Source organism: Pseudonaja textilis, chromosome 2 (genome assembly GCF_049901715.1).
Source record: "Pseudonaja textilis isolate UNSWEBS1 chromosome 2, rPseTex1.2, whole genome shotgun sequence".
Lineage (NCBI taxonomy): Eukaryota > Metazoa > Chordata > Lepidosauria > Squamata > Elapidae > Pseudonaja > Pseudonaja textilis.
The window spans coordinates 182,788,041-182,803,637 of record NC_141991.1 but is presented as its reverse complement, the minus strand read 5'-3'; the positions used below and the strand labels follow the sequence as shown (position 1 = coordinate 182,803,637).

The 15,597-nt window shown below is 40.1% G+C and overlaps 1 protein-coding gene and 1 long non-coding RNA gene across 8 annotated transcripts in view; one reads left to right on the top strand and one right to left on the bottom strand.

Annotated features, from left to right (window-relative positions):
* The first annotated feature begins 12,279 nt into the window (after positions 1–12,279).
* LOC148127270 (uncharacterized) lies at positions 12,280–12,729 on the top strand. Its single transcript, XR_015742146.1, has 2 exons — positions 12,280–12,379; positions 12,539–12,729. It is a non-coding gene; the product is annotated as an uncharacterized LOC148127270 (long non-coding RNA).
* Positions 12,674–15,597, bottom strand: part of SLC24A2 (solute carrier family 24 member 2) — a 60,419-nt gene continuing 57,495 nt past the window's right edge. For all 7 annotated transcript variants that reach the window (XM_026718382.2, XM_087926568.1, XM_087926565.1 and 4 more), the window contains one exon: positions 12,674–14,856. In XM_026718382.2, the coding sequence (XP_026574167.1) occupies positions 14,607–14,856 (250 nt within the window). In that variant the 3' untranslated portion in view covers positions 12,674–14,606. The remainder of the gene's footprint in view (positions 14,857–15,597) is intronic.

The following is a 15,597-nucleotide window of genomic DNA, read 5'->3' as shown; positions in this document are numbered from 1 at the left end:
GCATGTGGAATACAGCCCTGTTTAAAGTCCCCCCCCGCATGTCTTACATCCCCAAAGTTTACCAAATCTCATCTTACTTATCCATGCTATTTTTTCTCTTGTTTTTAAATGATTTTGTATTTGTAAACCGTCCAGAGTCATAGGAATCGAGTAGCATCTAAATTTAAGAAATTGTTATGATTGGTCACACAGCTAAACGTTTAGACTGGATGTGGCATTTTTTGTCCACTTACGGAATCCTTCTCAAAAATTTGGGATAAGTAAGATATTTATTTGTTTGTTTGTTTGTTATAAGGTTAAAGGTTACCTCACAGGGAGAGGGGATAAACTGGTACGAGTGAAGCTGACTTTTGCATTTGACCAAGGATGATTTCATCAATACTAATCAAATGGTGCTTCAGGTGTTTTGGGACATATTAGGTACATATTAGCACTGGTATTACCTTTGCTTTATTTGCCACAGTCATTCTATTGGCAGGTTTTTATACTTCATGATATTCTCCAGTTCTTTCTCTTCTGTTATCTTCAGGTATTTCAACAGCCACTCTAGATTTTTTTTTTGTCTTTCTTATTGACAATTGTTAAATTTGGGTGTTTATGTGGTAGATGCTTGTTTATTTAAATTCTAAAGTCCCCGGGCACTTTAACGTCTTCCTTTTCTATTACTTTGTTTTGTGCTCCCACCAGTCAGTGGTGTTTTAATTAAGCACACTAAGCACGTGCTTAGGACACCTATGGCTTCGTTTGTACAATGAAATCGAGTTTGACACCCCTGTTCTTTGTGATACATGTAGTCTTATGACTTATGATCACAATTGAGCCCAAAATTTATGTTGCTATGTGAGAAATTTAAGTGAGTTTTCTCCCCCATTTTACGGCTTTTCTTGCCATGTTTTTTAAGTGAATCACAGCAGTTGTTAAGTTAGTAACACGGTTGTTAAGTGAATCTGGCTTCCCCATGGACTTCGCTGGTTAGAAGGTCGCCAAACATGGCCCCTGCCACCGTCATAAATATGAGTCAGTTGTCAAGCACCTGAATGTAAATCCCATGATCCTAGGGATGCTGCAATGGTCACAAGTCACTTTTTTCAGTGCCGTCGTAACCCCAAAAGGTCACTAAATGAAACTGTTGTAGGTCAAGGACTACCTGTACTTTCCTGCCTTTACCCACAATGACTGTTCTGGATCATATTACCTCATTTGTCCTCTTTACAAAATAAGCTTTCGGTGGGACGGGTGGGTTTTTTTGGTGGCCCGTGAAAGAGTGCCGCACACATGTTAGCATTCAGATGACCCCCCCCAAAATGCTACATTTGCTGTTTACAGTTCCCTTCCGACCTTTGTGTGGGAAGGAAGCCCTTAGTTCCACAAGAGGGTAGTGTTGAGCTAAATTTAAGCTTTTCAGCGGTCAGGAATGCAATTTAAGGAGTAGCTGAAGCAGCACAATAAACAGTCCTATATACTTATAAAGGTACATTTCACATTTGTACCTATACATTTAGCATTTCACATGCTAAAAAAAAGGGGGGGGCTAGTTCTCCAAGCAAATTTCTTGGGAAGAGTTTCTGCTTCCTTCTGCCTCCCTTGCCCATTCTCTTTCGCCCCTCCTCCTCCTCCTGAAATTTCAACTACAGGGAGGGGTCGATCTGAAGAGGACAATGAGGGCAAATGAGGAAGCAATTCACACTACTCAGAACTTGTGACACTCTGCGTGCGTGTATTCTTGCTTAAATATAGCTTTGTTCTGATACTTTATGCCAGGGCTGTCAAACTTGCGGCCCACAGGCCGGATGTGTCACGCGCCGGCCACACCCACGCCTGGTTTAGCAAAGGAGGGAAAAGTTGTGATATGTCACATGACTCCGCCGTGACGATGCGAATTGGATACCCCTGCTTTACGGAGTTTCAGAGCTTCTCCAAACCCTAACACTATCTAATACTGAAGCTAATGGCTGAAGCTAATGGCTGACTAGCCTTTTTTTTTTTTTTAGCATGTGAAATCCACATCCTATTTACTGTAATGGTAAATGGCATAATGAGTGAACTGATTTTTGTATAGAAGAAGCTGATTTTTCTGCCCTGATTTAACATTATTTGCAAAATGATGTCATTGCCCTTCCATAAATGGCTGAAAGTAATGTAACTTGCATCAGCTTTGATGGTTGGACGACAGCCAAAGATATCTAAAGGCAGTTCCAGCCTTTTTATTGTCCTATTTTAGAATAGATTTTTATGGAGTTAGTAAATGAAATGCACTTTGCAGGAAGAGCTGAAAAGAGCAAGCCAATCCTTTCTGAAGGAAGGTAGATCTGACTGGTCCATTTTTCTTTCAGTGAAGTTATGACAATGAATATAATATGTGAGCATTTAATCCTTTTAAAAAAAACCTGCAATCCCATATCTATGTACTTGGGAAATAGCATCTCTGATTTAGGAGGACGTACACTCAGGGGTGGGATTCAGCCAGTACAGACCAGTTTGGGCAAACCGGTAGTTCCAACGATAGTTTAGTCGCACCCACCCACCCCTGTGCTATCCTGTCCTATATTTCCTTTGTAGCCCAGCTGATTGGCCTGGGTGCGGATTGCGACACCTCAGCTGTTTTTACTCACTGGGGCTGCAGTAAAAGGTAAGTTTTCTTGCTATTTTCAAATGCAGCGCGCGCGCACTCACCAAACTGGTTGAATCCCGCCACTGCATACATTGCCTTCACTAAGGACATTGCTCTGATCTATATTACCATAACATTATATTAGCATAACATTTACACGTGAGTAAAATAACACCGGAGGAGACAAGCGTTCTGCATTATAAGATATTGCACAGAGGTCCTAGTGCTATTTAGCCAAAAGGGGTAACTAATATTAGCGAGATAAAGAGGTTCGTTCCATAGTTGGCACCTGTCACTCACAGATAATGTAGCTGTCTAACAAATTCCTAGTTCTGGAATGGGCCGACATGCCCCCTAAAGCATATCTAAATCACCCCATGCTGAAAGGCCTGAATAAATGGAATGTAGCTTTTGTTTCCCAACAAATCCTCTCCCGTGTAATCCCATTTATGCAATCGCACAATTGATGCAAACTAGACAGCCTTTCATTCTGCCAACAGTCATTAGGGGAGATGGGCTTGCTCACTAGATCAGTTCTGATTTGCTGGCTAGTTCCTGAAACAGCAGAAACTAACGGCACAAGGGACAAAGCAACGATCTCTTTCTTCTAAAAGAAGATGGCTTTTGGTTGTCTCTGTCTCCTACGAAAGCCAGGGAGGCAACCAACGAAGATCAAGGGAGTCAAGCTGGCCTGCCTATCAACATCCAACCAGGTGGCCCAGATGGCTTCTCTCCAAGCACCGTCTCTGCAATTTACTTTGAACATGCACTCAGACACAAGTGGATAGTAAGCAGCTAGTTTAGCTTGACACTGAATTTTACTTAGAACGTTTCCTGTGGTGGCCTTCCAGTGCTCCTTTTCATATTAAAAACAAGGCCTATTTTATAGCTAATGATTTGACTTCATTCTTCATTCTTATTTAAAAAAAATTCCCATGTTCAAGTTTACTTGGTTTCCTGCCTGACACCTGGAAAGGAAACTTGGTTTCCTGCCAGAGCAGGGGGTTGGACTAGAAGACCTCAAAGCTCCCTTCCCGGCTCTGTTATTTTGTTCCTCAGCTACACAACTAGCTTTTGTTTCAGCGTTGGCATGCGGGTTTCTTGAGTTCTACATTTCTAAGTGTGGGAGGGAACTGCAAAGTATCTGCCTTTCTAATTTTCTCCCTTTGTGCTGGCCTGGAGAAATGGGTCCTTGGTAGAAGGGCACCGAACTCAGCTGAACAGACTGGAAAGATCCAAGATGGATATTAGAAAGGCTTGGACGAAGGAGTCAGATGGGGTCCCTGGTGCTCTCTGAGCTTGGCTGTTTCCTTGCTGATGTTTCATTACCAACCAGGTAACATCCTCAGCCTGTGAGATTTGATATTATCTACCCCATCCCCTTGAAAATTTGGTTTATTTTTAAATGATTTCTTTATTTAAATGTTTATTTCTTTTTAAAATAAACATTTCCTGTTGGACAAACTCCCTCTGCCTCTTGCTTTAGGGCAGGGATGTCAAACTCAAGTCGTCATGTCATCCTGTGACATATTGTGACTTTTCCCCCCAATTTCCCCCCACTTTTCCCCCCTGAATCGGGCGTGGGCATGGCCAGCACGCGATGAATCCGGCTGCGGGCTGTGAGGACATGGTGGAAAATGGAATTCAATATCGTGGACACCCCAGGACAGTCTATGAACAAAGCAGGCCTGTAGGGAAGACTCCCAAATGTAAATACTGTTTAATGACTATGCAAAGTTATGAAGCCACGGTGGTGCAGTGATTAGCGTGCAGTAATGCACGCTACTTCTGCTGACTGCCTGCAATTTGGCAGTTCAAATCTCACCAGGCTCAAGGTTGACTCAGCCTTCCATCCTTCTGAGGTGGGTAAAATGAGGAGCCAGATTTTAAACCGCTTAAAGAGGGCTGTAAAAACACTGTGAAGCGGTATACAAGTCTAAGTGCTATTGCTATGAAGGCACTGAAAAATTAATTTTACGACCAGTTCTTACACTTAGGACTGTCAGAGTCCCATCTATGCTCAAGCGTTTGACATTTGGGTACTTTGCAACTGACAGGTACTTATCCACTTATCCTGCGGTGTCCCGTGGTGACATAATTGTTTATTTGCACATTTCACATTCTGGCTTCCGACTTGTAGAATCAATGGGAGAAGCAGCAGGCAATAAAATCACAGTCATGTGATGTCTCGCTTAAGAATTTGTAGTGATTTGCTTCACAACAGCGGCAGAAGTGAGATTGTAAGCCCATCATGGACATCTGACGTTTCACTTGGTGACTGGGCCACTTAGTGTCACAGGTCCTAACTGTCGCAAAGTGAGGACTGTGTATATTTTGAGCATTCTTTAGCAGAAACCTTGTTTGTAACCATATGTACGGACAAAATTGTTGCAGTGAGGATAAAGATTCCTGCCTAAGCAAGGAACTTTGAAAATATTTGAAGCGTTTACGTGAGTAGTTTGGCTATCATTCTTTTTTCAGAGTATTAATGGAGTTAATTGTCATGCTATGTTCCCCATATTTGAAACCAATAGGTGGAGAAGTCCTTTCCAAAGACTAAGGCACTTCTGAGAAATTTAGGGGTACGCAGAGAAACTTTTAATATTTCTGCATCAAAATGACACAGTCTGCCATGTTTGGCCACCCCAGTCAATCCAGCCTTATTAAAAAGCAGCAGAAAATGGAGTATTAAATATATTTTAGTGAAAAGAACAGACGAAATCCAGCGTTTCAAGGCTCACCCAAGGTTTTCTAAATAAAATAAGGTTTTAAAAATTATATTAGCGTTAGTCACAAATAACATGATTACATCCACAGGCAGTGCAGAACAGCTGTTTCAACACATCTGGTGAACACTAAGTCAGGTCAAGTGCTGCTATCGGCCCAGAATGCCAAAGCGAAAAGCACATGGCTAGGAAATAAATAAAAAGTGCATGATTCACTTGACTCATGATGGTTTGACCCAATTGTCTGTGCCACATGAATATGAACTTGGTGTTTAATGTTCCTTCTGAATCTGCAGTGGGCTTGTAGGTTTTGCAGACATTGGACTTTGCAACATAGGCTTGGGGTACATGATATATCCTTGTCCCAAAGGTGCTTTTTTTCCCAAGAGACAAGTAGACTTCCTGGTTTTTCTTTGAAGATACTTCATTTCTCATCCAAGAAGCTTCTTCAGCTCCGAAGAACCTTCTTGAATGGGAAGTGTGAAGCGCCTTCAAAGAAAAACCAGAAAGTCCACTTGTCTCTTGAAAAAAAAAAAAAAAAGCACTGTTGGGGCAACCATGACTTGGATGACTGAGAATTTCCCAAGCTCCTGGTCCATGACTTGCACTGATCTGTGGCATGCCAGAAACTGGGCCGTGCAAACAAGGGGAGCTCCATCTGTGGGATGCAGGCAGCATGCGAAACCACGCCCCTCTGGTCCGCAGCAAAACCTCTTTCCACCAAACTGTTCCCTGATGCCCAAAAGGTTGGTGTGTGTGTGTGTGACACTGTTTTAGGGTATGGTAAGAAATGTACGGTAACTATTGCCTATTTGGGGTTTGCGCTAGAAAAAGTTAAGCAGGTTTTTCACTGGTGACTTAAACTGATGCTAGTACCTTAAACTGATGCTGCTTGAGCAATAAGATTATTTAAAATTCTGCCCTTGGCAGAACTGTACCATGTACCATTTGTTACAGCAATTTAAAAGAAACAAACCAACCAACCCAAAAATAACTTCTAAGGAAGCTAAAAGATGTCAGTGTTTGCAAGACAGCTCACACTTCCAAATTAAATTTCACAACTGCAAATATTATTAGCTTCTGCAATGTAATAAAAATGGGTGCTCCAAATAACTTGGGAGCCTTTGGGATACAGGAAGCCCACGACTTACAACCCTTTGTTCAGTGGCCATTTGAAGTTGCAACTGTACCCAGGGTCACATGATCCCCATTTGCGACCTTCTGAAAAGTCCATGGGTGGGGGAGGGCAGATTCACTTTACGACCATGTTACTAGCACCACAGTGCAGTGAACCACTTAACAAGCGTGATTTTAAAAAAAGGTCGTAAAATGGGGCAATCCTCATTTAACAACTGTCACTTAGCGATAGAAATGTTCCGCTCAGTTGTGGTTATAGGTTGAGGACTATCTGTATTACCTAGTATTAGTGAAACATGTTGCAAGCTTTGGGAGAGATTTAAGGAGGTCCCAAACTGCAAAAGCAGGACTTTGCTGAACTGTACAACTTGCACCAAACGGCAGAAAATGCCGCTCTAGGTCCCTGTACTCACTTGAACCCTCAAGAATCCCTTCCCTGTTTACAACCGCTTGTAGAACACAGCAGTACCTTGCTACCTGGTTCCTTTCAGTAACAGGTTTGAGCCGATTTGAGATTCTGTGGCTGCCCTCCACCCTCTTCGAAGGCTTGGGGTAGGGTGCCTGTCATGAAATAAGCCTAATGACAGCCGATGTTAAGGCCATCTTATGCTAAACATGCTATTTTTGTTTGCTCGTGAGCTATTTTGGTTGGGTGGCCAGGACAATGACTGGCTCACCGGTGGGAGGCATAAAGTCCAACCCAACCGGTTGTTTATCTGGAAGTTTGAAAACGGCATAATATTCCCTGTGAGCCTAAAACAACAACAACTGCATTAAGCTATTTATGTCCACAAAGTGGTTACTGCATCAACTTGGGGATGTTTCTGGACTGTCTGATTTAGAGAGCCCTAAGCGGCTTTTATCTAAAAATATCAAGGGCCAACTTGGCTGCTGGGAATTGGTTCCTCTGCAGATTTCAACCTTCTCTACCTTCTCCATCATGACCTAAAAGTGGAGGGCAGGATTGCATGCTACTAAAATTGCACGTGCCTCCTGCAAGAGCCATTCCCCTCACATCTTCCTCCCCCCTCTCCCTCCCATTACCATCCCATTTGAACTGAGACAAAGAAAAGAAAAGAAAACACCAAAGCCTTGTTTAAATCATTCCCTTTAAAAAATAATAATATTCATTTATTTATAGTACTTAACAGGAATACAGAGCGGGAGTGTGGAAAAACTGTATGCAAACCACAATGATTAAAATCCAGCATTTATAGCCATACATTCAAGAAGATGGTGATATATTTATAGATCGAGCTTTTATTTTTTTAAACACTATACAACCCTGTTTCATGATTAAAAAAAATAGTAGTTCTATCGTACTAATTTCAGGGATGGGATTCTCCTAGTTCGCACCTATTCGCTAGAATCTGTTGTTAACATTCTAAGCAGTTCGGAGAACCAGTTGTTAGAAGAAATTACTGGCCTAATCCTGTAAGGAAGGCAGGAAGGAAACATTCTGGTGTTGCTTACAGAAATTGCCTCTCGGTTAACCCTTATTACATTCTTGGCAGGACTAGATTTCCTGTCTCAGGAACTTATCTGGAGTTTTTTTTTCCCCTCCTTTGCTGGTACTTTGTTTGTGTGGAGTGACCATTTAAAGTTACAGTGGCACTGAAAAAAGTGACATGACCATTTTTCACACTTATGACTGTTACAGCATCCCCACAGTCATGAGAGGCCAGGCAAGGAGATGTGTGCCTTGATGTGAGTGATATTGAGTTGACCACACACAGCCAATAACATGACCACCAAGCCAGGTCCACCCAGTCACATGACTAAGCCACGCCCACCACCTAAGCCATGCCCACAGAACCAGTTGTTAAAAATTTGAATCCCACCCCTGATTATTTTCATACAATATCTAACAATAAACACACATAATAAAATCCGTATCGGGATAGCATACATTTTGTTATCTTAATATATTAACCAACAATCCATAGCTTCAAATGAATATTTTCCCTTAAAATTAAATTCCCTTGGGCTTTAAGATTGTCATTTTCAATGTTTCATCAGGCATGTTTCATCTTTATTGACCCTGTGAAGTGGTCCTTCCAATGAAATCCACAGGGTATTTGTGAGAATTTTCTACTAATTTTAAGAATAGAGATGCAATGCTTTAAATTATTTTAACAGTGATTAAAGATGACCCCTGCTGGTTCTGAAATTAAAACCACACAAACACACGTTTATTTGAAGCACTAGTCTGAATTCAGAAATAAAATAGTTCAAATTATGTTGCTTCTCTATACTCAAAATATAACAAGAAGAAATAGATTGTACGTGCAGAGATCCAATGGCAATGATATTTTTCTCTTACAACACAAATTATTATTCCAGCCCAACTTCTGGAATAATATAATTATGTATGTGTGTATATGTTTGTGTATGTATGCATGTATGATTTCAACTGGGATGCAAGCAGTTTTATTCAAACTAAAAAATCAATGATATTTGGGGATTGCCCATGGAAGCTTTTCAGAAAATCCCTTTAAATTCTCTTTTCATTTTTTATTTGATTCAGCGAGGCAGTTAAAAAAACAATTGTCTACAGATTGTCCTGGTATTAAAATGTAACCAAACAACTTCTGAGACTGATTTCTTAAATTAGTTAAAATTAATCCTAGACTTTGGATGTCTGACACTGCAAGTGATGCAAAGTAAATTCTTCTTTGCTTATTACTCTAATGTAATGATGCACAGGATTATGACCAAATACTGAGTTAATCAACTCAATCATCCATATATTCTGGAATGTTAGAGCAATGAGAACTGGTTCAAACTCATTTCAAAGGGCCTCATTAACAAATGCTACACATACTTTCCAGGTGCAGAAAATCTCATGTTCGTTTTCCATCATGTCAGATCAGGTAAACCAGACAGGAAACATAGCTAGATGAACTAATTCTACTTTATTGTAAGGCGAGGTTAACAGAATCTTGCAAGCCTGAGAATACAAGCATCCTGCCACCACATTTAACAGCTCGATCCATTAGGGCAGAGGTCTCCAACTTTGGCAACTGTAAGACTTGTGGACTTCAACTCTCAGAATTCCTCAGCCAGCTGGTTGAAGTCTACAAGTCTTAAAGTTGCCAAGTTTGGAGACCCCGGCATTAGGGCGATTCCTTTCTAAGTTTCTTTCTCTGACCATTAAGCTACTGGAGGCTCCTGCTTCTCTTCTCTGATAGTTTCCTAGGCAGCATCTCTTTCCCACACCTTCCAAGGTCATCCACACAGGACATATCACAAACATCTTTCCTTAGGAATACTAGGTGTGACTCGGTATCTCTGATATAACTTGTTGGTGGGAATAATATTGAACCACAGTTCTTCTTTCATTAATGTTTCTTAATGGCTTCTTAATGGCTTGAGGAAGAGTAAAGGATTCTAGGCACAAGGAGTGGGAGAATTTACACGCCCTGAGGAACTGAACTGAATAACTCAAGCTAATTTCCAGGGAAAACACAACTACTTGGAATTCCTAAAGGCAGGTGGCAGCTAAAAAGGCCAAAGGAGTATCTTTTTAGCTGCCAGAAAAAGGGAGTGTGGAGGGGGGGGGAACAGTGCATTCCTTAAGTACCTAGATAATCACCTGGCAGCCCAAAGATGTTAGAGTGCAAGAATATTACTGGAGAGCATGATTGATGACTCTTGGCTATGGATGCATCCCACTGGAGAATATACATCCAGGGGGTGGGGGGAAATGACTGATATATTTTAGTATCGGGTGCATCCAGCTAACAGCAACATGGCCACTTCTAATAAATCAATTTTATTTTCTCTGAAAGATGTGGCTAAAGACTTATGATTTGAATGGGGGTGGATTTGTTGGAGTCCTGACAGCAGGTTGCATTCCCCAGGTTTCTTTGTTACCATTGGACACCGAGAGCTCTCTTCTCAGAATTTCACTAAATAAATGCATATTTTCCTTTTGATTAAAAAAAAGGGCCTAGGTAAAACACGATAAATCCACGATGTTGCCATTGCTGGATAACAATGTGCCCCGCTTTCAACACTGGGGGAACACCAAGTTAGAAGCTAGGCCAAGTGGCTCTTTCACCAAAGCTGACCTCTCATCGAAGCACTGGCTAAACCTAATACCTGCTTAGCTGCTTCTCAGATCAGCCAAAGGCAGCCACACCAATTCAGGTTTAAAACCAGGGAGGAGGTGGCAAAAGTTTAATCAGATAAATACACAGAGCAGGAAGTAAATAATTTTCGTGTGAGAGTTTGCATGCCTCTATTATCTGCGTGGCAGTTGTGTATCTGGGCAATAGTTGTGCCAGTTTTAAGTCCCCACCCAACTGTTTGGTTTCAGGACTTTTAGTTCTTCAGGAAAGTATCCCTGAAACAGCTAGGAATATCAAAGCCATAGAAACTAAGCAATGGAAGGAACAGCAGTTAATGAAGGACACTCTCCTACATGGAGACTCTAGCAATGTGTTGGAGCGGTTTGTTCCCGTGAAGGTTTTCTGCCTCTTCCAAATGCCAGTGTTCCTTTCCGTAGAACCACCCACCCCACAGCTTCCTGCACAGTTGTCTCCACAAATGGTGTTTTTTTTTGCAAAGCTCACTGATTTGCCAATGTGCCGTGTTTCTCCAGCCTTCCTTTCTATGACATGCAGCCCACATTCTTAGTCATCGCCACCCTTTTGCTTCTGAAGTTTCTCCTGGTTGTGCGTGAATATAAGAAATTAAAGCCTTTGGCTTCTGGCCACGGAAGCTACTTATATTTTGCACATTTTTTTTTCATGGTAGGCATAAGTGTGCAGCAAAACTCACCACAGCTATGGAATAAAAAACAATATATGTGTATAGGTGTGTGGAGGTATATCTATATGCCTTCAGCTACAGTAATGTTATATTCATTAGTAAATGTGGTTCTTTTGTCAGCAAAGGGGGCTGACGAAAGAAAAAAGCTATTTTTTGGAAAGCTATTTTGCTCCATTAGCCCTGTCTAAGCTAAAAACTGGATTATTTTTTTTAAACTTAACTAGAGAGTAAACCAGAAGTGAGTTTCATATATTTAATGGGGCTTGCTCCCAGTTCAGTATGATTAGGCTGCCGCCAGCATTACCTCACAGAGAAAAATCTGTGAGCAAAATTCCAAGGTTTCCTTACTGATTCATTGCTTTAAATAAGAATTCTACATGAGAAAAAAGTTATTTGAAAGTCTTGAGAATCTAAATAGGGTTGACCACGTCAGGACTCAAGAAGTTATTTAAAGATGTCTAAAAGGGTTTTCATTAGCATTTGTGGCTGTAGTATGAGAAACCTAATTGGATGCTGGTTCCATTAGTTTTTTAAATCCTAGTCTAAATACTTATAAACAACATAATGATACTTCTTTTGTACATTCAGACAGATGTTGAGAGAGAGAAAAGGACCCAAGTAAATCTTAAAATATCAGGGAAAAATATCAACATGCCTATGATAAGGCTGCATTTAAAATTCATTGCCAGAAAGAAGAAGGCATACAATTTCAGGTTACAATTCTAGGGCTTATGATGAACAAATAGAGAATCCTTTTCTTTATTGACCATGGCTTAGGCTGGATTTGCACAAACACAATAAGCTATAAACCATGACTGATTTCACACATCACGGTAAGCCAAAACCAGATAAAACTCATCACAACTCAGCTCTACCAGACATTACAAGAATATCTATTGGTTTGTCATCAGGCACCTTCAGAGTGCCGGTGATTCTCAGTTCCACATCTCAAATCTCCAGGTAACTTACAGGTCCTGATTCACCTTTATGGCATAAGGGTTGATTATTTCAGAGGCCATCTACTTCTGTAGCGTCCACCTGTCTTATACAATTGGACGGCATGCCTTAGGTGCCATCAATTAGATAGCATCATCTGAAAAGACACATAGTGTCTACCCTGTGGAATAAGGTTCCCCTGGAAATCTGTATGGCCCCACCCTGACTCTACTGAATGAAGAATTTAAACCTTGGCCAGTGCCCCAGTCCTTGGATTGGAGTGGTTGTGGAACCCTTCTGGACATTTTTTTTCTGCAGGATTTCTGTATTTTTAACTGTTTCATGTAATAAGATGCCCAAGGTTGGGATGGAGTTATCTTATTCCATCCATTCCTCAGTCAGTCAGTCAGTCAATCAGTCAATCAATCAATCAATTAGCTCAACCATTACACCCATCCAAGGAAGAGACAGCAGATTGTTACAATAATTATTGTGGTAACTTTCTTAATTATTTCAACACCCACAATCTTTTTTTTTTTTAAATAGACATACTTGTTTTATGTATACTTGATTTTTCTAAGAAGTGCCTAGATGTTGCTATCCACATCTTTATACATGGAATACAATGAAAGGTTTTTAAAAAGTGCTGTAGAGAGCGAAAGTGCAAGTACAAGACAGACAAAATAGCAAAAAACATTGAAGCAATTTTCCAAAGATGTGAGGGGCCAAATTTCTATTATGAGTGGATGGACCCAAGACATGATGAACGCTGGTGCTGGGTGGGTGACTCATAGGAATTGCACTACATTTTAACAAGATCAAGAATACAGCACAGATAACTGTTGCCCATTGTTTGCAGACAGTTGCTGTTTCAGCCATTCTAGTTAATGCAAGGTCACAGAAACACCAAACCTTATTTGGTTTTCTATGATGCTGGAAGTGCTTCTCTTCCTGACGTTTCCAGAGGAGCAGGACATAATTTTATTTGTTGATCTAACAATCAGAGCTGCATTCAATACTTTCCAGCAGCCTTGGAAAACTCTTAATTTCAGTTCAGCAGTTCCACTTTCCCACACATTTCCAAAGCTTTAGAGACAATAAAAATGAAACCGCAAAGCTTTTGCAAGTAACAAAAGAAAACCCACAGAATACATTCAGTTTTGCGCCTCTGCCACCCGTTCACCCGGCAGTTTTAAAACTCTATTTTCAAAGCTACATAGCCTCTTAGGGATGACAAAGCAAACAATATTTAAAATGATTTAGTATTATTACAGTATTGCTGCACTTAGTAGCTGTAGAAGAGACATCAACATCCTTAAATGAAGATTTTCTCAGTAAGCATCTCAGATGTCCTTCTGATACGATCAGGCTATAGAGAAAGAGAGCAAACTGCAGAACAACAAAGGCCTTTCCAGCAAGCCCTAAACCAGTCAGCAAATATCTGTAAGGCTAAAGCTTACAGATGAAGGCAGGCAGGAACATTGCTTGATTTTCTGATCCCTCATGATGTGCAACTTATTTTACAAGCTGCTGAAAAGGATTGTACACATGGAAGTACAAAAACCTCTCTCATCTGATTTGGGAAAGTTCCTTTTTCTTCTATACATAGTCATATGTTACAGTGATACAATGTCATCTGAAAATACATGAACATATCTGAATGTTAATCCACTGGGGATGCTTTAATTGTAAATATGTCTTTTATCTTTGTGAACTGCTAAGGATAGGTGATAAATAGATAGAAGATATGTAGATATAGATGATAGATAATAAATAAATCTCACCCTCATAATTTGTGAGTAATGTTACTGGATCCATCACGATAACCTTGTTGGTTACCATTTCTCAGTTTTCATTAACTCAGTTCTAAAATTCTTCAAGAGCCTCAAATGTGTGATGTACAAACTGCATCTTTCCACAACCTTGTTTGTCATATTGCTTCTGCTGCCGGTGCTGAATAAGTCTTCTATCAGCTTAAAATGAATATGTACAATTTTAAGTAGGAATTGCTGTTTCCAAAGATAGATAATATTTGTTTCTATTTATAGATGCAGCTCTCTCTTTTTGATATACATATATCTGTAATATTACAGATAGATTGAAAGACATGCATGGAACTAGATCCTAAACAGAGCCCATGCAAGAAGTTAAATATACTTATAAACAACAGTTGTACCATATCTCCAACAAATGAACGCTTCTTGGAGCATATTTAAAGCTGTGAGTTTTCACTCTGCGCATCATTTTTGTTTGGTGGCAGCTACTGCATCAGTTGCATTTGTCCATGTGTAATTTCAGTTCCTCTTTTTTTCTATTGTTTTAAGTTGGACAGTTCTAAAGATAGAGTTTGTTTCTAGTTTTTTTCTCCCTTCAGTTGTTGTCTGGTTGATTGTTGTTCCCAAAGGAGTATTTCCTTCCTATTAGATGGACACGGGGCATACAATAATCCTGTCTTCCAGAAGGACGCTGACAATCAGGAATATAAAATAGAGCCCGAACATGATGAAACCTAGGAATTTGTTCATCTTCCATTTGCAGAATGCAATAGAGAGGATGACAAAGAGAAGCATGATGAAGAGAAGAACAATAGCACAGAATAGCCCATTGCTGCTTACTTCCACTGGGGAGAAGTTGTTAATTATAGCATAGATGAACCACGGCAGAGGAAGGCTGTTGAAGAAAAAAAAAATGCCAGTAAAAGCTAGTTTTGCTGCTAATTGGAGAGTGAAGTGATATATACATATAAACACACACACACACACACACATATGGATCGTTACAATATGTTTGCAGCAGATAAGTTAAAAGGACATTCCAACCTATAGAAAAGCATTGAAATGATCAACTTTCTTATTCTTAGGCTAAAAAGCCGTTGGGTTCTGGCAGATAGAAACATATTTCAATGCAATTTCTATTACTGTGGTTAGGTAATACAGTAAGGTTATCCTTGTCTGAAGCAAGGGCAGGAAATATGCAGTCTTTCAGATAAAGCAAACTATAATTCCCAGCAGCCTCATGGTTTACCTTATTTATTTATGCCTTTATTTTATAATATATGTATGTATGTATGTATGTACGTACGTACGTATGTATATTAAATTTCTTTGCTGCCCATCTTGCCAAGCTGACTACAGTTGGCTTACAGTCATTCAGTAAAAATACCATATAAAGTGTATAAAATACCACATAAAACATTAAAGCAATAACTAAGAACCATACATTTAAAAATTCAGATAAAATTTGATCAACCATAATGGAAATGAAGGGAACAAAATGTACAAAAGGAGAAGGTGGAGGTCTGTGTAACTCATTAACACACACACACTCTCTCTCTCCCTCCCTCTCTCCAAAACAAGAAGAAAGACTAAAAAATGGGATAGCTCTTTCAGAATTTGAAGCAGAGATGAGGCA